The sequence below is a fragment of the Calypte anna genome, chromosome 5A, assembly GCF_003957555.1.
Source record: "Calypte anna isolate BGI_N300 chromosome 5A, bCalAnn1_v1.p, whole genome shotgun sequence".
Lineage (NCBI taxonomy): Eukaryota > Metazoa > Chordata > Aves > Apodiformes > Trochilidae > Calypte > Calypte anna.
The window spans coordinates 18309282-18333592 of record NC_044251.1 but is presented as its reverse complement, the minus strand read 5'-3'; the positions used below and the strand labels follow the sequence as shown (position 1 = coordinate 18333592).

The 24311-nt window shown below is 35.4% G+C and overlaps 1 protein-coding gene across 6 annotated transcripts in view; it reads left to right on the top strand.

Moving 5' to 3' along the window:
- Positions 1 to 24311, top strand: part of RALGAPA1 (Ral GTPase activating protein catalytic alpha subunit 1) — a 125104-nt gene that overhangs the window by 25880 nt on the left and 74913 nt on the right. For 3 of the 6 annotated variants that reach the window (XM_030451644.1, XM_030451643.1, XM_030451642.1), the window contains exons 10-19: positions 124 to 363; positions 2546 to 2737; positions 3116 to 3253; positions 3958 to 4106; positions 5306 to 5435; positions 6187 to 6424; positions 8638 to 8799; positions 18246 to 18413; positions 21772 to 21896; positions 23522 to 23738. In XM_030451644.1, coding sequence (XP_030307504.1) covers positions 124 to 363; positions 2546 to 2737; positions 3116 to 3253; positions 3958 to 4106; positions 5306 to 5435; positions 6187 to 6424; positions 8638 to 8799; positions 18246 to 18413; positions 21772 to 21896; positions 23522 to 23738 — 1759 coding nt within the window. Of the gene's footprint in view, positions 1 to 123; positions 364 to 2545; positions 2738 to 3115; positions 3254 to 3957; positions 4107 to 5305; positions 5436 to 6186; positions 6425 to 8637; positions 8800 to 13173; positions 13315 to 18245; positions 19824 to 21771; positions 21897 to 23521; positions 23739 to 24311 lie in introns of all 6 variants that reach the window. The other 3 variants (XM_030451638.1, XM_030451641.1, XM_030451639.1) reach the window with 3 other exon arrangements.

Below are 24311 nucleotides of genomic sequence, written 5' to 3'. Positions count from 1 at the left end.
TTTATTAATATTCTTTCCCAAATTCTTTGTATTTTTTTAAAATTACACTTATGTAACTTAAATTGTACTGTTCAATTTTTGTACTAAAAATGAACTATGGATACTCTTCAATTTTTCTTTCAGAGAGCAGCTGCTAGCATGGCTTCAAGAGAGGACAGCAAGAATGACAGTACTGATAAGCAGGATAGAAATGCAGAGCCAGAGCAATCTCATTCTAACACAAGCACTCTAACAGAAAGAGAACCAAGTTCTTCCAGCCTCTGCAGTATTGATGAAGAACATTTAACTGATATTGAAATTGTCCGGAAAGTCTTTTCTTCTAAAAGAAGCAATGTTAATTTTCTAACTGAGATTTTTCGGCAGGTAAAGAACCCCCTTCAGGATGCAAGAGACATGATTGCTGCATTGTAAATTATAATTATATCCTGGTTTTCATTCAAGAGCATTTACTAATAGAAAATTATATAAACCTTCAGGGTTTTTTCAGTCATCTTGACTTTAAGGTTTCCGAATTGAAAAGTTTAAATTCTACAATATTTTCTGTGTAGAGTATTTCTGGTTCCTGATTTTTGTAATTTTATTTCTTTAATAACCAGTTCAAAAACATTTAACTTGGACTTTACAGTTCCCCATACACAGGAATGTTTGATCTTTTCATACATCAATCATGTAGCTATTAGCTCCTCCAAGCATATTAAAATAAGCCTCCTGTGGGAGTATGCAGCTGTTCAAGAGCTGTTTTAGGAGTAACTGAATGTCCTTACCTCAATAGTGTTCATCAGAAGAGTAGGACAGATGGCTATAGAAGGTAACAGCTTCTGCTTTTGACTTTACTGCAACCAGAAATGTTAGCTGAGCTTACTCAAAATAGTGTTTCTCAACTGGAAACTATTAAACAAATTTAAATTGAGAACATATGCCAGAATATGGATTGTTTATAATGTGAAAACATAGAAATTTGAGTTCAACGTGAAAGAATAGAACAAAATAGCTTTCTTTATGCCTCATGCTATAGATCAAAAGTTGGAGATTTTTCTAAATATGAGTAAAGTTTCAGTTGAAATCTGTGACACTAATTGCTTTGAACAGGAGAAGATGTAAGATTTTAGAACCCTTGTATATCTGCATGAAATGTGTATTTTTAAATGAGGCAAATGAATGTCAGGAGCTTTTCCACATCCTATGTGTTGAAGATCTCAGCCACCCTACTGAAGGAGATAAGGGAGTGTCCTGAATTTAGTTATCCCTATCCCAAGATTCATAGAGTCTGAGGTGTTGAACATAGAGTCCAAATTATTCATGGTCTATTTAAAAAAATGCTCCCCCAGTGAAAGTAACATCCAAGGCAATTTTCTTTCTTCTCCTTGCAAGACACCTCATGAGTTACGTATATTATCTGGATTTCATGTGTGGAAGTCTCATTTAACTCATTTTTTGGCCAAAAGTTTTCATTGTAAGTTAATTTCTAATATGCTATATGTTTATAATGTTTCTGACACATTAGGGGCAACCAGTCAGGAGGAGATTTTAGTTGTACTGGAAGACAGGAAGATTGTAGGAAAAAAATTTTCATTGGAAAAAAAAATCCACTTTATACTCTGTGGTACAAAAAATTGTGTATGGGCTTGCAGAAGACTGATAAACTTGGACTGATAGTGTGTGACTGATTAACTTGTCAGTTGAATTCTGTAATACACTGCAAAATCCTTTTTAGTGCAATACTTTTGTGAAATGCCAGTTTCCAGAGAGAACATACTACTTGTCTCATGTGGACATTCCCTAAAGACATGGCCAGTGAGTTTTCAACATCTGCACCATGGACTCCATAAAATTATGTTTTTGTGTAGTTTGTCTGAGTTTTTTTAAACACAATTAGGACTTCATGATACTTGTTAAATGGAATTATAGCTAGTTAAAACCTAAAGTTTCTGGTCTGCCACTAGTTGTTATTAGTTGGTATCAGATACAGAAAACCTCCTCAAGAGGGCACTGCTCAGCCATCGCACTCATTCAAGCGCACGATATTTTGAAACAGTAATTCTGAAGTCTTTCTGGGGAGTCCTTAGTTTTAAAGATATTGGGGGTTTTTTTAAGGTACATGGTTACTGGTAGCACGTGTCTCTGAATTTTTTGTTAGTCTTTCAGAACTGGTTTAACTCCACTCTTCCAAATCTCCTCAATGGAAGATGTAATAGCAACTTCTGCTGGTTTGTTTTGCATACTTCTGTGGAGTGTTTGGTGTTTGGGTGTTAATTTCAGCAAGATAGGTGTGAGTAGATAAGCCTCTCTGGATTCTTATCTCTCTCTCTTTTGCAGTGAAGTTTTGGATTTCTGTCTTAACCTGTTTCTTGTTAAAACATTTTTCATATTTTGCATTTACAGATGGAGAAAGTGAGCAAATATTTAAGTTTAGCAATAATTATGTTTTAAGATTCTACATTGGCTCTATTTTCCCCCCTTATCTCTTTGAAGCTGTACATTATTGAGCCCAAGGTGATTTCAAGTATTGTAGCTTTTTTTGTGTGTGTTTCTTTTATACTCACAGGCATTTCTGTTGCCAATATGTGAAGCAGCTGCCATGAGGAAAGTGGTAAAGGTGTATCAGGAATGGATTCAGCAAGAAGACAAACCTTTATTTATGAAAGAACCTGAAGAAATAATGCAGAGCACTATTGTAGATTGTGATGAAACTGTTGTTGATCACAGCTCATCAGACAAAGCAAAAGAAAGAGACGAGGTAAAATACTGTTGCTTAATATTTGTGCATCCTTTTGGTAAACCAGAGAAGAGACCTCCTCTACAAATTAGAAGTGGTTTAATTTGATGTCAGAGTATCTTTTGGGGAAAAGCAATGGTAATTAAACAGTACATGAATGGGCTAACAATTTTGTCCATTATCTATATATTTTAAAGTGGTTAGTTCAATTTAAAAATTCATATAGTTTCATGAACTATTCTCAAGATATTTATTATTCAGTATGCCAACCTTCAGCCATGTAAAAATAATATACAAATAAAGGAATGAAGAGAAAATAGTAGTAATTTAATCCAGATACTTTAAAATCATTACCAAAGACAACTAAAAATCTGGGATTTAAAAAAAAATATTTTTCAGGAAAAAGGAATAAACTCCAGTCATGTTAGAAATTCAAACTGGACAAGAAATGGTTGTTACGAAGACACTTTGCAGAAAATGTCTGAAATTGATACTGAAGAGCAAAATGTACGAGCTGGAGTGCAGTCAGTATTGCAGGTATGAAATAGGCTTGATATCTAATTTTCATCTTAACAGTAGAGCTCTAGTTATCAATACATAAGGAGGAGAATATAGTGTATTGCTCCTACAAGAGAATTCCATGCTCCTTCAGACCATCTCTAAATTTTAAAAATTATTTCAGATTTAAAAAGTATGATGATAAATAGTGTTATAATAGCGTTAATGGTTCACTATCTTTATTGACCTTATGTAGGACAATGTTTACACAAGTGTTACATAACACAGTAAAAAAATATTTAATTTTGCATTAGGACATGCATTCTGCTCTGCATTGTATCACTGAAAAAATAATTCTCATTTTCAAATTATTTTAAGTGTTTAACAGGAATGCTTAGAAAATTTTTCTTTTAAATTGTATTAGTCACCACACACAAACATTCAAACCTGCAGTTTTCCTAATCTGAATAAGTTGTTCCAGGATATTTTCTCATCTTCATCTGAATTACAGATTGGAGTGCATACATTTTTTTACCTAGAAAAAAATAGGAAACAAATCTGTTTTAATGCTGCTTTGTTATCACATCAAGCTAACATATATAAATATATACTTCTGAGCGCATACACAGACTTTTCTTTTAATCATAGGTTTTTTTCTTCCTGGTTACTGGTTACTATCAACTGAATTGCAGAAAACATCAAAGTTCTACAAGCGCCTAACACCCACTTTCTTTTACTTACAGATTTTTATAATAAATTCTTCAAATATATTCTTTCTTGAACCTGCAAATGAAATTAAAGCTCTGCTGGATGAACACACTGATATGTGTAAACGCATTCTTAATATCTACCGTCACATGGTAGTCCAAGTGACTATGGACAAGAAGACATGGTAAAATGCTAATATTTTTATTTTAGATTGTAAGTTTGCAAGGTAAAAGTAAAAAATTACTTGATAGTAAATTAGTAAAGTGTTACTAGGTGAGCCAGTTTCTCTAAATCAGTAAGTATCTTTAACATCACAGACAACTTATCACCAGGGAAGAGGTTATCTGCTCTGGTAAGACCAGTAGTAAGCACCTAGTTTGAGTCAGCTTAGCTCTCAGTGAAAAAAGAAGTAAACTATCATATACAGACAATTACAAAGTAGTTACTGATTTTCCAGGGCATTTTGCTCATGTGTAAAAGTGCTAAAGTATGAAAAACACATGAAGCTTCACAACTTTATTTAAAAATAAATTTAAAAATTCTCAGATAAGCATGGATAACTAAAATCAGATGTGGGTTGCTCTTAGTTTGTTTTTTTCCTTTCCAGTACTTAAGGCTCTTAGCAAGTACAGGGTACCCCATTTCCAAATTATTTTGTATTATTTCCACCTCTCCTCTAAATGGCTGTCTCTGTTGAGGGGGTATATTACAACATTCTCCATTGCAAGGAAGCAATAGCAAGAGGATTTCAAATGGCTGATTTACTGCATTTTACCTTTACTTGCATTAAATCTGTCACTATTATTTCCTGAACTCTGGGTAAGTAGAGCTGGCATTACATGTCATGTGAAACTTATTTCCTATTGTAAGGAAATAAAGGGTCAGGTCAAGGCTAGCCACAGGGAAATTTGATAGTAATAACAGGAAACAGATTCCACTAGATTAGTATTTTCTTCCTCCGTTTCACATCACTGTGAAAAAGTCATTGTGGCCTATGATGGCAAAGATTGTCCCACATAAAATAGTTGATGAAATACATCACTGATAATATAACATTACCAAAACCTGTAATTCATACAACAACAAAAAAGAAAACTAAGGCTCAGATTGGAAATATGATTAAAATTTTGCCTGTACTTTCAGGCCATTGAAGGTGATAGCACTTGAAGGACCTGGCAGAAGATGTTAGAGGGCGACAGGGATTCCTCACTTTGAAGTGTGAAAATCAGATTGGAGTAATTTCTCTTACAGGAACCAAGTTATGCTGTTTGTAATTAGCGTGTCCTGCTAAGAATGTGTTTGTGTGAATCAAACTCAGTTATTATCTTTAATAGTATCCTGGTATATTCAGAAGTATAACAAATCTGCGATATTGTTTTGCAGGGAACAGATGCTGCTTGTACTTCTCAGGGTTACTGAGTCTGTGCTGAAAATACCACCCCAAACCTTCTTGCAGTATCAAGGAAGAAAAAACTCCACTTTAGCTGGAAGACTTGCAGGACCTCTTTTCCAGGCAATTAATAATAAATTCACTTTAATTCAGCTTAATTCTGACCAAGAGATTAGATGCAGTAAACCACTGTTGGCTGGATTTTCATCTTAAATCACTGATCATGTTACCCAGATAATGTGAATGATATGGGTTAAAGAACTGGCTGCACTCATGTTCAATAATTGATACTTAATGACACTGTGGCAACTGTTTTTGGAGTACTGTAAAATTAAAAAATTGCTGTTGTTTAGTTGAGCTGGGATAGTTGGCAATATGTGCAGTTTTAGCTTTCTACCGTTGCAAAATTAGCTCAGGTCAGTACAAAATCATCTATGTCATTCGTACCTAACCAGATGATTTCTTTATTTCTTAGACTAAGCTATAGCAGAGACTTTCAAGATTTATAGTTGCAGATTGCTGCTGCAATGCCTTCTCTGTAAAGAGTATCTATTAAGTCTCCAGATTCTTCAGCAGGAAAAAAAGAGGATACACAAGATACTAATGTAATGAGAACTAATGGATAACAGCACTACAAACATCTTTGGCAAAGCTTTAAAAATACTTAAAGGTCTTTCATGAGTCAAACCAGTTGTCATGGTGTCTTAAGTCAGAATTTGATAATTCATGGGAAGTCTGTGTGTACTGGTGAGGAAAAAAAGGTCAGGACTACACAGAAATATCTGTGGTAGTTAGAAACTTTCTTTTAAGCAGTAACTTTTGAATGCTGTTGTCTTATGTTCAGAACCCAACTTTTCTCATTTTATTCTCTTAGACTCTTATAGTAGCTTGGATCAAAGCAAATCTAAATGTGTACATCTCTCGAGAACTTTGGGATGACTTGCTGTCTGTAATGTCCTCACTGACATATTGGGAAGAGCTGGCCACTGAGTGGTCACTGACAATGGAGACGCTAACTAAAGTATTAGCTAGAAACTTGTATAGCCTCGACCTCAGTGACTTGCCATTGGATAAATTAAGTGAGCAGAAGCAGAAAAAACACAAAGGCAAAGGTAAGACAACACTGTATACACACAATTTGAATTTGAGACAGGAATAACGAGATGTTTGGCACAGCATAATTTTGGTCTAACCTTTTTGGTATACCTAATTAGGCCACTTTATCATGTGAAATAACCCAGTTTCTTTAAGATCAGGATGCTTTTTAGAACCACCACAAAATCATCATGTATAGATTCAGTTCTGCAATCAGGCACATGTGGAATGTAGTTCTTAAAGGTGTGTTGAATTTGTTCTAAAATGTTACACTTCAATGGGTTATGCTTTTCTACTTTTATCAAAATACTTAAATAGTTGACTACCAGTTATAACTTCCTGAAAGTAACAAAGATTATACATCTGGTAAAAATTAACTAGTTAGCGAGCAGCTATTGCAAGCACAGCTGGAATATTGATCCTGAAACATGAAATGTAAGGTGAACATAACTTTGTTTGGGTACTAATTCATCACTAAGCCATGGGGCAGAAATGTTTTGTCAAAGAGACCTTGTTGGACTATTTAAGAGAAAGGATACTTTTCATAATACAGTTTTAAACTGATTCCTAAACAATGCAGAAAATACTCTGCAGGACCTAATTTGGGGAGTGAGGTGGCTGTTTTCTCATAATGGTACAGTTCTGAATGTATAAGGGACAGGAAGTCTGCCCCTCTGGATAGAGGGATGGAGTGAGGCTTGAGAAAACTGGATTTGCTTCCCAGATCAGTCTGACTTTCACTTCTGGTTTTGTTTCCACTTCTGTAAAACATAGGTACAGTACTGTTCTCCTTTAAAAAGTGCCTCGAGATCTAATAGGGAGAGGCAGATTGTATTAGAGTGAGTAATCAAGATGGAAAAAATGTAATTTTTTAGTTTGCTTTTTAATCTCTGTGTTCTCATTGATGTGGTTTTCCAGCCAAACCTGGGGAAGGTATTAATATCCTAGACTTTGTCAGTGAGAAGTAAAGAGTATGCTCTTAAAGAGTAGGTTGCTGTAGGCCTGTTTTTTGTAAAATCATTTCATGTGCTTCCCAAATTTATCATCTTGGGCAGAGGCATTATTCACACTTTTGTTTGTCTGGCGTGTGACAACTGGACAAAAATAGATATCTCTGTAGCTGACCCTGGGAGGTTATTACAGCCCAGGCACTTTTGTTTTCCTGTATTTACAGCTTTCTTCTTTTTCTTGCAAAATACACAGTTTAAGAGGCAAAAAAAAAAAAATGTCTTATGTGGGATAAGAAAGTGTGTAGTTATTTGAATACAGGCATAAAAAACATTTTGAATCATCTGTATCACCCATACAGAGCCACATGAGGAGAGTTTATGCTAGCCTTCAGTTAGAGTTCCAGAGAAAGCTTCCGTGTTAAATGTGAGTTGAAGAGTTAAATGCAGTTTTGGAAGTAATAAGTATAATGCAAATTATTCCAAATATTACTTTCTTTGTTCATTTGCTAATAATAATGAACATGATATTCTAGAGTTTCCTTTCCAAGAAGATGCCATTTTAATGATTGTAATTTTTCATCCAGTACAATTTTGAATTATATGAGCTCAATGTGGATAAGAGAAGTACATTTTGAATATTCTTTACTTCCCTTTTTTTACCTACAGTTGTTTTTGGCATCTCCTCTTGTGAGCTCTATTAACCTAAATATAAATGTCAAATCTGAATTTGTTCTATCTTTTCTTAAACTTATTAGAGGGGTTTTTTTTTGTGAATTTCCAAAAAGCCTTGTTCTCTGAGCCCATCATCCTATTTTTTTGCTTTTGTGTTTTGTTTTGCAATATTTTAATATCTTTATTTCATGTTGCTCAAATGTCACAAAATTTTTTTATCCCTCCCTCCTGCCCCAGTATTAATAGTCTGTAATGTATATATTGTCTAGCAGGAACAGCAAAGGGAAAATTTCTATAGCTATACATTACTGGGTTTATAAACCCAGTTCTCTTGTGCTTTTGCACTGGATTGGTAAGAAAAAAAAAATCACAATAGTTTAGTAACACCAACACTTCTGAAAAAGTTTGAGTATCCCTCAGTGTTAATCCTGGCTGTGTGTCTTTATTTTTTTAAAAAACAGTAACGAGCTGTTCAGCTTTTGGTATTGTGCTTGCTTTAGTAACATAATTTATTCTGTGCAGCTTCAAAACTCTCTGAAAGATCGCAACTACGAATATCTGGTGATACCAGTATGTACATTTATAGATATGCAATTCTATTTTTGCAGGAGTTGGGCATGAATTCCCCAAATCTTCTGTTGATAAATCCTTTTCTAGAGGCTGGAGCCGTGATCAGCCTGGGCAGGCACCAATGAGACAACGCAGCGCTACAACCACTGGCTCTCCAGGCACAGAAAAGGCAAGGAGCATAGTACGGCAGAAAACAGTTGGTACGTACCTGTAAAAGCTGATGTAAGTGAGATTTGAGAAAGGGCAAGGATTCAATAACTGATTTTTTGTAGTTATGTGGATAACTTCTTTCCACGGAAGTATACTATCTATAATAATCAGTTAAATTTGCAATTAAATTATGCAGCCTTATGTACTTTGAGTGTAGCTGGATAGTTTGTGGTTACTACAATTACAGTAACTGAAAATGAAAGTAGTGCAGTTGCATTAGTTCTTAATTAGTTTGATCACATGCTTAAGCCAGATTGGAAAAATAATACTGTTGTATGTATATGAAAGAAAAATGCTGCAATGTTACAGAGATGTGGGTAGTAAATAAAAGGCTTTTGAAGTTTGTGTTTTCATAAACTGCACACAAAATAGGTTGACTGTTTTCAAGCTGTGCAAAGGAAAGTGTGAGAAATATGTATATGTCTGCATAGTTTATAATATGGGTTGTCTTTTACTATACCCTGTGCCTTGTATTAATGAAGGGCTGACACAGATGTGTGCAATTCATTTCTGGAATTATCTATTTCTTAAATTCATTACCTGCAGTTACCCTTTCCTGTGTTAGAAATGAGTAGTATTTAACAGTGCTTTAAATGGATTGCTCAAAGGAGGACTCGTTTAAATTCATATGATTTTGTTTAGAATATCTTAACATGAACTGGACTACAGATGTCCTTACTCTGTTTCCTCATCTTGTCAATCTCACTGCTATGCCTTATCTGAAGGAAAGTTAAATTGATGTTACTTTTTTATTTTAAAATACCACCTTTTAAAGAGCATCTCTTGCTTTTTTACTATCTCTTTTATAGTAGTGGCTTTGGCCATTGTGTGTTGTTGCTTCACTGATACTTGCTGGAAGCAGATACATCCTGACAGTTTTAGAAACTACAGATGCATATTGACAGTTCAATATATAATTGAATTAGCTTTTCAGAAATTAGTATTTTCTTTCTTTTTCCAAAAAGATTTGCAGATATATTTTTTTAATGCAGAGATTATATAACCAAAGTTTTTCTTGAATAGTCCTCAAAATTCTCCACTTAAAAAATTTGTTTTCTCTTAAGGCTTTTGTTGGTGTGGGAAACTTAATAATTCTATAAGCAGTACAGACACATGAGAAAGTGAAGTCACTACTCCAAAATTTCCTGTCTTGCATTCGAATGCTGCACAGCTTTTCGTGCATCTCATTCTGACAGCATCTACTTTGAAGTTTTCCTTATTAATCATGAATACTTTAAATGTAATTTCTGCTTCTCTGTAGATAGACTGTGATGAACTGTTGCAGTGTTTTTGTTTTAAATCATAATTGTCTTAACAAGGTAAAGCTCTTGTTAAAATCTCTCCTTCCCAAATTGTTAATATTGCAGATATTCTGTCAGAAGGTTATGTTGTTTGGTCAGTTTATTAATGGTTTTGTTTTGCTGCTATTTGAAAGATGGCTATTTATATAATGTTAGTCCTAAAATGACTGAAATTCATCCTAATAAAGCTATATATTGACCTGGTTAGCAGAAAACTAATCTAATTTTAGTTTCACTGTACTTTAGCTCCCATGCTTTTGTCCTTTCCTCCCATTATCTTATGTATTTCGTATTAATAAACCAAGTCTGTATTACTGTAACAAGTTAAAATTTCAGCTCTGTTCATATTGTAGAATACCCTCTGTGGACAAGCATCACAACATTAGTGGGATGATTTAAAATATGAAAAGCCCAAAAAGAGTTTCCAGAGCCAGAATCCCAAACTTGATGCTTTTAAATTGTTAATGAAGAATATGTTACAGATGTATATGTCTTAACTGCCTGCAAACCCTTGCTTGCTATTGTCTCTCAGAGGGCTTCTTAGTCTGTGCCAGTTAACACAGGGTCATATGAAAAAAAAGCTCTATAGCCAAAACAAGTAAAATTTTCACTGGAAGATTTTGCTGGTCAGATCTTCTCCTTTATTTTAACCTTAGCTCCACAAGCTAAGTCTGGAATTGAGTCAGACCTCATGATTACTGATATTTAGTGTATTTCCTTTGATCAGGAGTAATACTCTTATATCTGAGTAGGAGGGCTGTACATATTGACTATTTTATGGTAAGAAAAAGCTAGGGGTTTTCATCTATTTTATGTTGTACACACTTTGTGTACATCTGTGCACCTCTGTTATTTGAGCCATCCTGATGCCAGCACACATTTATATTGCTGCACCAAATTTGTGTGTGTGTATGTGTGTGTTACTCAAATAAAAATCACAGCTTTTCTGATATGCAGTGTGTACATTTTTAGCCTGAACTTATGTAAAGTAATTTTTGGAAAGGGGCCTTTAAATGTGATATGCATATGGGTTGAAAAATCTTCTGTAGGGCTAGATCCAGAATTTCTGGATTAGGTATCAGATTCAAGTCCTACAGAAATATTGGACTGGAAAAAAATTACTTATCTGTTGTTCTACTTTTGTCTATGGACAACAGTGGAAGATTATAAATTTCTTGTCAAAATTCTAATCCACGTTCTCATATTAAGTCTGCCTTTACTTAACTACTTAATTGAGAGTGATACCATATTTAAAATAATTATTGACTGAGATCACATTTTCCTTTTACAGTATCTCGAAGTGTAATTTTGCTTTCAATAACAATACACTGCATTTTTTTACTTTAAAAGATTCAATAAAGTTTCTGTCCTCTAAATTGTAAATACGTTGTTCTGCTGTCCACCCCATCCACACCAGTCATTGCTAGTATCAGCCTAATAACATGAAAAAGATCCAGTCTAATTACAAGGGACACTTCATGTTAAGATTTGTAATCAACATAGTATCCAAGATTTTTTTTTAACCATTTTTAGAATAATTTGAACTGGAAAAAATCCCAAGATTTACTATGTAGCTTGTTATTTTTCTATTCTCTACATTAATTTAAAGATGTACAATGATGAATGTAAGGCATATAACTATAACTGTAACCTGAATTTTATTATTGTATCCCTTAAACAAAGAGATGTTGAAGCCTCACATATAATTAGCTTCCTTTTTTAAAAAATTGGTTTCCATCTTACAAACTAAGTTTAATAGATAATGGCTTCAGTCTTGAAATGTCTGTCTTCCTCCATTGTTTTTTCAAACTGATGCTAGGACTCCTCTTAGGTTGTGCTGCATTTGTCAAATGTGTTTTCTGCTCTGTGTTCATTGACCCACCCAAGCTATATGCATGTTGCTGTTAGGGACAGTTCTTTAACCTGGTGTAGAAATGCACTCCATTCATGTACTCCTGATTCCCATACAGCTCAGGAGCACTGAGATTCTAAGCCTCTATTCATGTTGTTTTGGAAGTATATACAGATAAGTTCAAAGACTGATCAAATATTGGATTGATAACATTTATGGAAGATGCAGTGAATTTTCGTTACAAGAAGTTTACTAGCGACTGTTTTAAAACAAGTTACCAAATTTGCAACAGTTTGGAAAGGAAGCTCCTTGAAACAATGCATATTACTTTTTGAAGAAGTTGGAGTGTAGTTGGAGACTGAATGCAGGATTGGTTCTTCCTATGTCTTACTCAGACAAAGGAAAACAAATATCATAAAGATTTGTTTAAAATCTATTAGAAAAGCTGCAGATATAACCTGAGTATTGGTGCCACAGTTCTGATATAAGTTGTCCATTCTGTAGAACTGGTGGCAGGATGTGAGTTATGAAAAGGTGAATTAGGATCAGTTTAGCAAGATCTATCTGGTATTGATTAAAAGCCAGACCCTACGAATAAGAAAATTGAATGCTTTTTGTTGTCAAGTCATTTAACTTCAGTCACTTCATTTTTAATGTGGAACTATAACAGGTTGTACTGCAAATTTCTCCACACAGAACTGGTCATTTTCTCCTTATTGCTTTTGAATCTCTTTTGGAGAATCATGAATTCAAGAGTATGGGTATGTGTAAAATTCAGAGATGCTTTTCCAGGAGTAAACCAAAGGAAACTAGAAAAATGCAAATGTAGTGTAAGTTGCTTTCTCTGTTAAAAAATTCAAGTTGTGGGTGCCTGTGGAGTAACTTTAACTTTGATTTTTCAACCCCTGATGCAATAGGGAAAAAATGTTAATTACTTTCTTGATTTTTGAATGCAGAATTGCTGTAATTGTCATAATAAAGGCATTGTTGCTGCTTTACATAAAAGTTAAAAAGTCAATGTTCTATGTGTCCACTGATTTTTTTCTTTCTTACAGCTCTGCCAATATCTGCTGTGCTGAAATGTTTTAGTTTTTGAATTTTCTTCCTTTTTATCTTTGTTTTCTCTGTTGCTGCTTTTTCTGTGACACAAGCCTTTCATTATAGTCACTCTTCTTTTTCCCTTCCCCACTTCTTTCTTTTCCTTTTTAAAGCCATGAGAAGCCGATCCATTGGTGAATGTGCTCTGCCATCGGCCTATATACGCAGTGCTAAAAGTGCTCCTGTTCTGATCCATACTTCCAAACCCTTCTTGCCTGATATTGTTCTCACTCCCCTTTCTGATGAGCTTTCAGGTAGTGCCACCTCTGCTAATTTCTGCACCCCCTTTATCACTTTTTTTATACCTTCTGCTTTCAAATTCTGCTAAGTCATTAAAGTTTGCAGAGAAAAAATACTTGGGGGGGGGGGAGATGGGAAGAGATTAAGAATTAATATTTTGAGTTGTGTAAAATACCATGCTATTTTGCAATTCATTCTGGAACTGTTGGAAGTTAGTGCTGTGCCAATGTTTACTGTCATAAAAGTGAAAATTAGAGAAATCTGCTTTTTCAATTTATTAGTAAGCAGTAATATAGCATCTGTGTACCAGAGTGCAGCTAATCTCAAGTTTTTAGAGGGAGGAAAAAGCAGAACATAATTTACTTTGACTTGCCATTGGCAGCTTTCTACATAAATTTTTGAATTCAGTGTCAGATGTTGTGTGGACAGCCATGATAATGATATACTTCAGCTCCCATGAAAAAAGAATATCTGAAGTATATGGAATCATACACGTAATATATGAAGATAGATGCTACAGATACGCTTTACAGTTTGCTTGGTTTACAATAATAGAGAAAAAACATTTTTTAAAATTATGCAGTTTGAAGTTCTGAAGTGCTGTGTTTTGGTGGTGTTTTCTTAAAGGATTAATTTTTTACAGAACTGTAGTTTTTATCAGCATTATGTTTGGTCCAGAAGGATGGTTTCTTTGGATAATTTACCTTGAACAAATAGGTTCAACAATGAGAACTAGGATAGATGTTAAAAATGCATGCATGAAAGTTTACAGATAATGCAGGTTTTTTTCTGCGCCCCAGTTAGGAAGGCTGAGATTCATGTCATGCCTTTGTTTCAGTGAGTGAAAATAACAAAAATAAAGCACATAAAAAACCCAAACATAAATGGACAATTAGGAAAGTTCAAGGCATCCACTATAGAGATACCAGACTTTCACGATGAAAAACTGTCAAGTATTTTAATGTAAATCTTGACACTACAAATCAAGAATAATAAAATACAGATTATATGTGATTCATGAATAAACATGTTAGTGCAGAGAATAGATTTTCTGAGATATAAATTATTAGAACTTATAAAATGTTGGGGTTTTTTTCTAATAGGAATGATACATGAACAGCCGATCAGGAAATAGATTTTACTGGGGCATAACATTATTTGGAACAGTAAATTGTTAATGAAGATCTTAAGAGCACCTGCAGGAAGGAATGAGCTCTCACAGTGAACTATTATTTTGTTGTGTGTCACTGATACTGAATTATAAAGAGGGCAGAAGAACCTGATGGCTCTGTTGCTGTTATCTTTCCTGTATATACTCATCCAATACAAAAAGTGCACAAGCAATGGCATTCACTTTAAAGTGAAATAATTTTACAGACCTTTGCACTGCTAACAGAGGAAGTCCTATGTGCTTCCTGGGTTTTTTGTGTTCTCAAACAAATAGAGGTGTGTTTAACCAGCTTCCTGATATTCCCAAGAATCTTGAACATGGCCAGAAAGCTAAAAAGCTTTGGTGAAGATAAGGAAGCTGTTAGACTGTTGATGGGGAAGTAGCAGAGTAAGGGAAGAACCATCCACTGGATCAGAATGCACTTTGCTTTTTTTTATATTGGTGTAAAAAGTGTCAGATTTAGGCAAAATTCCTGGAAGCAATGGGCCACAGTATCAGACTAATGAATTGTAGGTGGGAGATTTTAACACACTCACTGAGACTAAAAGAATCAAAGGAAGCATTAAAGTGAAAGAGAGGCATATAATACACCTTTACAACCTTGCTCCCTGACTAGTGATTATTAAGACAAAATATAAAGAAATCATAATTGTAATGTGAATATGGCTTTAATTATTCTTTAATCCCAGAAACTCACAGAATTATTGTGTTCTTATAAAAGAATCAAAATGAAAGCTGAGAAGCAAAGCATGCTGGTTTTTATCAACTTTCTGAACTAACTTTCAACCATGAAATATAATCATGTCCCAACATTGCATGGGAATCTCCTACTTGCACTTAGGCTGTCTTGCCGGAATGTCTTCCCATGAGTATGTATTTTAGCGTATCCAGCTCTCACTTGATGCTGAAAAATTTTTTTCTTTCTGCCCTCTATCAGAAAAAGGAGAAATTGGGTGGATTTAAGGGAAGTTATGATTGGCTGAGATTGGCTAGAGCTACCAGTTTTAATCTCTTCCAAACTGTAACAGATTAGGAACCAGGCCAGTGTTAGCTTCTGAGTACAGGCAGAATGTAAGATACACAGCCTTCTGATGCTCATTTACAGTGTAGGCAGTACAAACTCTTTAGGAATTGATGGAATCCCAGTGTGACTGTGTATCTATGTGCAAGGGTGAGCCCTGGCTGTGAAGGAGCTGTTATTTGGGTTTTTAAGTAATGTATATATTTTCAGTGCTGATACTGCAATACCAGTATATTTTTCATTTCCTTAGTTTCTTCCTCTGTTCTACAAAAAAAAAAAAGAAATTTCTATTGGCACAAGCACTACATGTTTGTTGGAAAATGTTTGTGTACTTGTATGTGCTAGTAATGCATATGTAAGAACCTAAAATTAATACTGGATCAACATTGAAATAAATATAATGGAATTTATTTCAATGTGTGGAGCTGCTTGGTGTGTATTTGGAGTTCTCCGGCCAGAAAATTTTAACATCCTAGAAAATCATAATCACTGCATGCATGCACAGTATGCAATCCTCAGGCTGCTGCTTTAGATAAGCTTGAATTTGTAAAAGGTATGAAAAATGCATATTTAGGGCTCAAGATGAGATCAGTGTATCATGGTTACATATGCTAATTTTATATGTAACATTATTTTATGTATTTTTCACTGAATCCTGTGATCATTTCTTTGCAGCTCAAATAGCTTTGAGACTATATAAGCATAACCTGTGTTAATCACTGCCTATGTCAATAGAGGATTTTAAATAAGAGGTCCAGTTAGAAGGAAGTACAATTGACTCAAAGGTGTTAGTTCATATAGTTAGTACTAAGTTGAATAACAACTATTATGAGAAATTTGTTGTTTATCAAAGATGAAGAGAGAGGAAGTGAATAACAAATCATGCCATATATGATGTTTTTCAGTTCATGTTTATTTTCTGAAATAGCTTGGATGTCCTTTTTTTATGGTACAGACATCTCTGTTTCCTGTCTAATACCTTCTTTACAGTTCAGTAAACTTTTTATCAGACCAGATTTTAATTTTCAAATTTTAACTTCTCTTAAAAATTGAGCAAGGATTGAGCACTTTTAATCTTCTTCCAACACATGCATTTAGTTAAGTACAGATGTATCTCATTACTCCAGTTTGTATTCTTTTGCCCAGAAGGAAAATACAAAAAAATTTATCTCCACCTCTAACTTTCTCCAAAAAGTCTAAGCACTTGAAAATGGGTTTTTAAGGTGAATTCAGATAACAATGATTAAAGATTAGTGAATTAGGTATAGAGATCCATGAATTAATAATTTGATATATTTAATTTGGAAATAACACACCAGATTTAAGGGAAGGAAAGGGGGTTAAATTTTGTGCTGATTAATGTAAATTCACCATTGTGGTCCTGAAGACAGAACAAGGTAAGTCTGTTCATTTCACAGTGGTAACTCTGGCTGGTGGTCTTTTAAGCTCTTTATTGGTATTCCTGACTTTAAAAGCATACCTACAGCTTTTTAAGTGGTAGGCAGTAAACAAAATAGGTCTGGGGAGTAAGCGGGAATTCTATCAAAAAGAAACCAACAGAAAATTGTGAAAGCTTATTTTACCTTCTGTTCCAAGTGCCTGTCCCATAAGAAGGCTGCAAGAGATAGCTTGAATACTTAGTCTTACCTACACTTATGATTTGATAGTATGTGGTGTTCCTATAACATATCAGGAAATGTAAAGAGGAGTGTGAAGGTACTCCTTGGGTGGATGATGTGAAGTAGGACGAAAATACCTCTGTACAATTCTAGGTGATTTATGTTGGAATTGCAGCTTTCATTACACTTAACTATGGTGTCTACTGATGCTAATATGTTATCAACCTCAATGGAGATAAAGAATCAGTGATTTGAATGGTCATAATAAATGTTCTTTTTCCATAAACCAAAGTGGTTTTACATTAGTGGTAATGCTAACTGTTGTGAGGCTGCAGGATGTTTTCAGTAGCAGAGTCCCTAATTTGGTAATTCCCCTAAATATCACATTTGTTTGAGTAAAACTAGAAGAAGAAGAGGAGGAGGTAAGCCTCCATTTAGTATTTAGTTTTGTATTTTGAAAACGAGAGGAAAAAGGGTATATTTTTAAATTATCCATTATTTATAGTCATCTTTTCCACTTAGGGCCAGCTTTTCCATGTCATTCAAAAACTTTAGTCTTCAGGTACACACAGTATTACATATGCCATAATATTCACAAATATATGATAATATTCTTTCTGGTATTTCAGTAATTTTTATCTATTCAGACAAATTATTTAAAAAAGTAAGTTTGCCACTTTAGTAGACAACTCTAATCTTCTGACTTATTCTCTGTGTATTTTTCTGAAGATGTAAATTCCATGAAGAGTACTACTGTTAAGTTTGTACTCCAGGTGACAACCATTTGCTGAGCAAACCGGTTGGAATAATACCAGTTGAACTGTTGAACTGATTGGCACAGCCCTAGCTTGAACTGTGTTTCCAAATGTTCCATGGTCTCACTGTTTGTTATGCATGTTAACATTTAAAACTGTGTTCTGATGGTCTAACTCATTTATATTACATTCTATACTGGATATTATGTGTGTATGCTTTTAACACTCTAGTATTGGAAAAAATATATTTGTTGTGCTTAAGAAAAAAAGGCTCTGGACTTTCCTGGCTTTTAAAGTCATGTAATTAGGATGTAGTGGTAAATAGTACTGTTTCTGTATGCAAATTTTAGTGCATGTTACATATACTTTTTTCCTGCAGACATTGACGATGCTCAAATTCTTCCACGTCCTCCTCGAGTCAGACATTTTTCACAGAGTGAGGATGCTCCCAGTGAAGTTTTTGGTGCATTAAATGAGGAACAGCCACTGCCACGAAGCAGCAGCACCTCTGACATCCTGGAACCATTCGCAGTTGAACGAGCCAAAGGTGCAGTTCCTGTCATTGACAGTTCATCCCATCATGCTCCAAGCTTACAGAGTTCCACTGAAACCTCTTCAATAAATAGATCCACTGAAAGCCATATCACTGATACAAATAGCAGAGAGTCCTCCTTGGAAGTTGGGGATAGTATTTATGACCATCTTTGTCATTTAATAGGGCCAGTAGAGTTTGCAAACACAGCCTTTGAACAAAGCCAGTATGTTGACCTTGAAGGTGAAGATGATCTCCTTTCCTCTCTGAGACAATATCTTAAAGAAAAAGAAGAACTTTGCGGTAACTTTGAGATAGATAAATGTAAGGCTTCTGCTCATGAAGTTGATGCAGCAGTATATAGGAACGATAGATTACCACTGGATGAATTAGAAAATAGGGATCAGACCGTTCCGTGCGTGGATAGCATCACTGTTGCAGAAAGAGCCGATAACACAGAGCTGCACCTAGAACAAAACCGAAGTGGCTTTATAAGTAATATTGCACCTGCTCAAGTAGACATTTTTACAAGAAACCAAGCACTCGATAAAGCCAGACAGCTAAATGTTGATAAACACTATGAAAGTGCATTCAATCACGGGTCAAGTAGTCCTAGCGGCAAAGAAGGCAAGAGATACCTGTACAGGCAAGCAGCAACTGAAGTTGATGTAGATTTAGCTGTGGAAGCAGCAGTAGCTGAAAATAATAAAAGTGCCCAGTTTAATGAGAAAGTAACCAACTCGCGTGTTACGCATGCGAAGAAAATTCTTCCTAAAGCACAAGTATACCCTCAAATACCTCACACCGCAGGCACAAGCAAACTGTCACCGACTAAGAGGAGTATATCTGAAACGGTAACTCATAGGGCCAAAATAATGAAAATAACGACTAAAAAAAGAAATAGTGTTCATGTTACCTTTAGGCCATCCACAGAATCAGTTCAGTTTTACAATCCTCTTGAGAGCAAAGAGGCTGCTTGGAAAGCAAGACTTCGTAAGCTCGGTGGCTTCAGTAGTAGCAGTAGTGGTAGCAGCAACAGCAGTACCAGTGCAAGCACCAGCTCCAGCTCATCACCACCTGTCACGGAGCTGGTTAGACCTGGAATATATAGACCTCTAGATGCAGTCAATGCTGCTTCAGCTGGCAGCAAGCAAATTAAGGACTCTACAGAAACTCAAGCAGCCATGTTGCAAAAAGAAGCTCTTGCAGTTAATCAGTTCCATAATCGTAGTGCCTTTAGAGCATCAGGTCAGGAGTCAGCGCAACAGCAGGGCTCCCTAGGTGGTGTTTATAAAACTGTTGTACATGCTCTTTCGAAGCCGAAGGCAAATGTTTCCCCACAGAGACAGAACAGAATGCCAGCAGAGGCTCCACTGAGGGATCTGTACAGTCATGTAATGGGCTATTTTGGAAGGAAAGCTGCAGGTGAGCACTAACAGTGTGCAAAGTGCAAAAGGAGAAAGGCAGCACCAGTTTGGCTTAATGCAACTGAAGCAAGCTCTGATAAGCAATCAAAAGGCTTTGGGATGATCACTGCTTTCCCTATTTCGTTATGCATGCGCCTACAGCCAGCTGATTTTTCCCAGCATAAGTTACTTTTACATACTTTAAGTTACTAATTTTCCTTTTCGAGATATTTAGTTAAACCTCTTTGCTGCTGAATACCATCAGGTTAGGGAAGAGGAAGAGACAGTAAATGACCTGGTTCAGGACTAAGCCTTGAGAGTTTGGAATTTTCATCTACCATGCAGAGCCTTAAAATTCAGCTTACTGAATGATTGGCATATGCATACTTGATCAGAATATGCTGTTCCACTCAGTGTAGTTTGTTTGTCAGAAGGACCTGGCTCTTGACCAGCTAGGTTGAGCTAATTGAATTTCTGGTTCATTTAGTGTGTTCTCTTCTTCCTCCTCCTCCTCCTCCTCCTCCTCCTCCTCCTCCTCCTCCTCCTCCTCCTCCTCCTCCTCCTCCTCCTCCTCTTCCTCCTCCTCCTTCTTCTCTTCTTCCTTTTCCTCCTCCAAAACAAGACCCTCAAATTTACATTTGAAAGTCAGTTTCGATAATTCTTAAAAAACAGTCTTAAACAGAAAATTACTTCATTATGACAGTTCTCTGCGATTCTAATCATATGGTTTTGTTTGAATCTTTTTCAAAACATACTGTAGGCCTTTCTGTATTCGTCAAAACACAAAATGGCAACATCTTTCATTGCTTTCTTTTTTCTTGCAATCGTGGATGTTCATGAAGGTCTCATAATAGTCCTCATCTTGATAACTGAGACCTCTGTGGACTGATTAAAAAATGAAGGCTGTCGCTGTAATATCCATTGGCTTAGTTCACATCTTAAATAACCTTACATGAACAATAAATGAACTTTCAGCAGTAATGTAGGTTTTCTTTTTTCTTCTTGTTATGCTGGCATGATTAACAGAGGATTCTGTAATGCATCCTGCATCAAGATGTTAATGCCACCTGAGGGCAGTCTTTGTAAGCACAGCAGCACCATGAGAGCGTGACTGTCATGGGCCACAAAAACGCAGATTTGCTTCCCTGCATAATCTAAACTTGTGAGAAAGTGATACCTAGAAAGCACTAATTTTAGAAGTACATGTTACTTGAAATCTAACATTTGACAGAGCCCGAATATTAGAATAAACTGCACTGTGGTCTCATGAGAGATGTCACTGAGGGAAAAATTCTTGGAGAGAAAACACGAACTGGAATATGTTGAAGACTTCAGAGGTGAAGATCATGAAGTTAGGTGCAACAGACAGTTAAATATGTACATTATAGTTATATCAAAAATATAGCACTGATAAATAAGCGAATGTAATTAGTTGTCCATAACCATTTACCATCCAGACTTTAAATTTTCATTCCATGTATGAGCATGTAACTGTTTCTATTGCACTATTTATACTAACTGTATACAGTGCCACATTGACATTTGTAATCAGTACATAATACAATCTAGGTTCATTTTTCTACTACATTGAAATGCAATGAAGGAGACTGTAGAAATCATATAATTTTTTTTAAAGATTTTTTATTCATTTTCTGTGATATGGAGGACGAATGAATGCTGTATCCTTAAAGCAAGCATTAACAACTTTGAGTAGTGCTTACCTATAAGCTTCTTGCTCTTAAAGGTGGTACTGGAAATCAACTAACCCCTGCTTAGTGGGAAGAAGAAGCTGTACTAATTCTAAAAGTAGAATCTGCTTTAAAAGAGGGGAAATATTAAAATGCATGTTTTGCAATTTCGAATTTTTTATTTCTGTTCATTAGGGGTGTTTTTTTAATTTTTTACATGTTGTTTTGCAAATGTGTTGATGTGTTCTTTACTATAAACAGTTGTTCATTTGCTTTTAGCTAATAGAGAGGACATGAGTCAAAAGCTGCACCCTATTGATAGTGATATTGGCAGCAGCAATACAAATGTTCCTGACCTCATGGATGAATTTATTGCTGAGAGACTCCGCAGTGGTAGTGCTCTGGTAAGCCTTTAAGCTTCCTACATTTCTGTTTGTAGGTCTACATGTCTGCCTGAACACATCAGTTCAGTAAAACATCTTTCTCTGGAGCTTATGAAGCAGGAGTTAAGGATATCACAGCTATTCCTTGCCTTTGACATAGATTCATGCCTTTTTGAATCTTCGTTGTGGGACCAATGCAGAAGTTATTGTCAGGTGAACAGTCTCATTGAATTAGACAGCCTTAATTGCACCGGTAAAGATCTTTGCACACAGGCACTTTCAGAATAATAGTTTATATGTAAATTTTCATTCCTCAGTGTGCTCCATAGTTAGGTGCCATTGTATAGTGTGGTACTGCTCACTACAGGTATAGTCAGTGTAACAGCAAAACTACGCCAGGTATGTTTTCCTTAATTTTTTTAATTTCACTTACAAATGTTGAATAATTTCTTCTAAATATTTCTCTGCTAACTCAACCAACTTTCCCTATGCTTCCTTCCTTCACTTTTCCAGAAGTGTCATGTTGTTTGGAATGGCATTCGTACTGAGAAATTTTAATAAATTTTAAGTCAAGAATTTCTGTTTACTGTTGAATGCTTACAGAATGAAACAACTGATTTGAAGAGAGAAGTGTTTTATTAACTAGCAATGAAAAGGGAAGTATTAAAAAAAAAGTTGGAACTGAAGAAAAGAGTGGGTAACAAATGTAGCGTTTCAAAGTTCAGTTCTTTTTTTCTGCTTACAATCTTTTAACTTTTTTTTTAAGAAGATTATTTTAATAAGTTGTAAACAAGTAGTTTAGTTGTTTCAATAAAGGGCAGAAGAATATTCTAATGATATTAGTTTTACCCTTTTATATCTATTGAATGCTGAAACTTTGTATCATGAGAGGCTTGTCAGTCTGAGTAAATCTCTGCTTAGTAATAGAGTAGTAAAAAAACCAGAGACACTACAAAGGAAGTCATCTGCATTCTCATAATGCATCAAGATTTCAACCTGTTTCATAAAGTGGCTTTTCTACTTTTATCTCTCTTCCCTCTCATGCAGAAAAATGGAAAAATGTGGCTTGAAGACTAAATAGAATACCACCTTTTATATAAACAATCTATGTGCGTTATTTCTGCTATATGCTATCTTTGGTGTCCCAGTGAAGGCCAAGGTTTTGGCTTAATCATGAGAAAATTAACACATGAATTAATTAATTTGCGTGTGGTGCACATTAAATTGTTGCTTATAGCAGAGTATCTTGTAGGCCAGAAAACATTTTCTTTCTGCTTCTGTCTAGAACCAATGATAATATTTTTTTTTAATAATTTAGACATAATCTGGTATTAATATGATTTTTTTCTTTTTTTCTCACAAGTCTTGACCATGTGCTAGTCTGAATCCTAGCCTTTTAGCATATATTCCCAAAAATTCATTGTGCAAGTGAAATTTATATTTATGTTTATGAAATTCTGTGACTGTATGTGTTGTTCAATTTCTGCTGCCTGTTTGGGGTTTTGGAAAGTCTTGACCATGTATGTAAATAGTTTAGATAGGTTTAGATGGTTGCGAGCGGTTTGCAAAGGTGGGATTGCTTTTTCAGTTTTTTGTAAGTAAGCAATCCAGGATTGTAAGATAATTTATGTCTCTTCAATGTTTAGAATGTGACAAGAAGAGGAAGCAGTCCTGGCAGCCTGGAAGTTCCTAAAGACCTTCCTGATATATTGAATAAACAGAACCAGATGCGTCCTATAGACGACCCGGGTGTGCCGTCTGAATGGACATCACCGGCCAGCGCGGGCAGCAGTGACCTGGTCAGCTCAGACAGCCACTCGGACTCGTTCAGTGCCTTCCAGTACGATGGCCGCAAATTTGAAAGCAAGTATATTTTTACAAAAGTAATAGCATTTTGGATTGATGGCTTTTAAATATCCTGTTTACTGCAGTTTACTGTAAAGAGTTTTCCCATTTAAATCATTGGCAAGTTAATGAAGCAGAGTTCTTGAGCGCTTAATGTGTTTAAAGTATACAAAACACAACAGCACTGAAATACTACTGAGCAAAAAGCAGAGCAACAGTGAACAGACATTAGAAAACAATATTGTCTTCTCCATGGAGCATACCTGTTTTAGTTGCACGAAATACAAAAATGAAATGTTTCATATTTAGGCAGTTACTTTAGTTATTTGAAAACCTTTGTGTAAAACTTGAAGAGGGACTTTTTATAGTGGCATGTAGCAACAAGACAAGGGGTAATGGCTTTAAACTGGAAGACTGTAGGTTTAGATTGGACATTAGGAAGGAATTTTTTACTATGAGGGTGGTGAGACACTGCAACGGGTTGCCCAGGGAAGTTGTGGATGCTCCTTTCCTGGAAGTTTTCAAGGCCAGGTTGGGTGGGGCTTTGAGCAACCTGTTGCAGAAGGTGTCCCTCCGTTCATGACAGCGAGG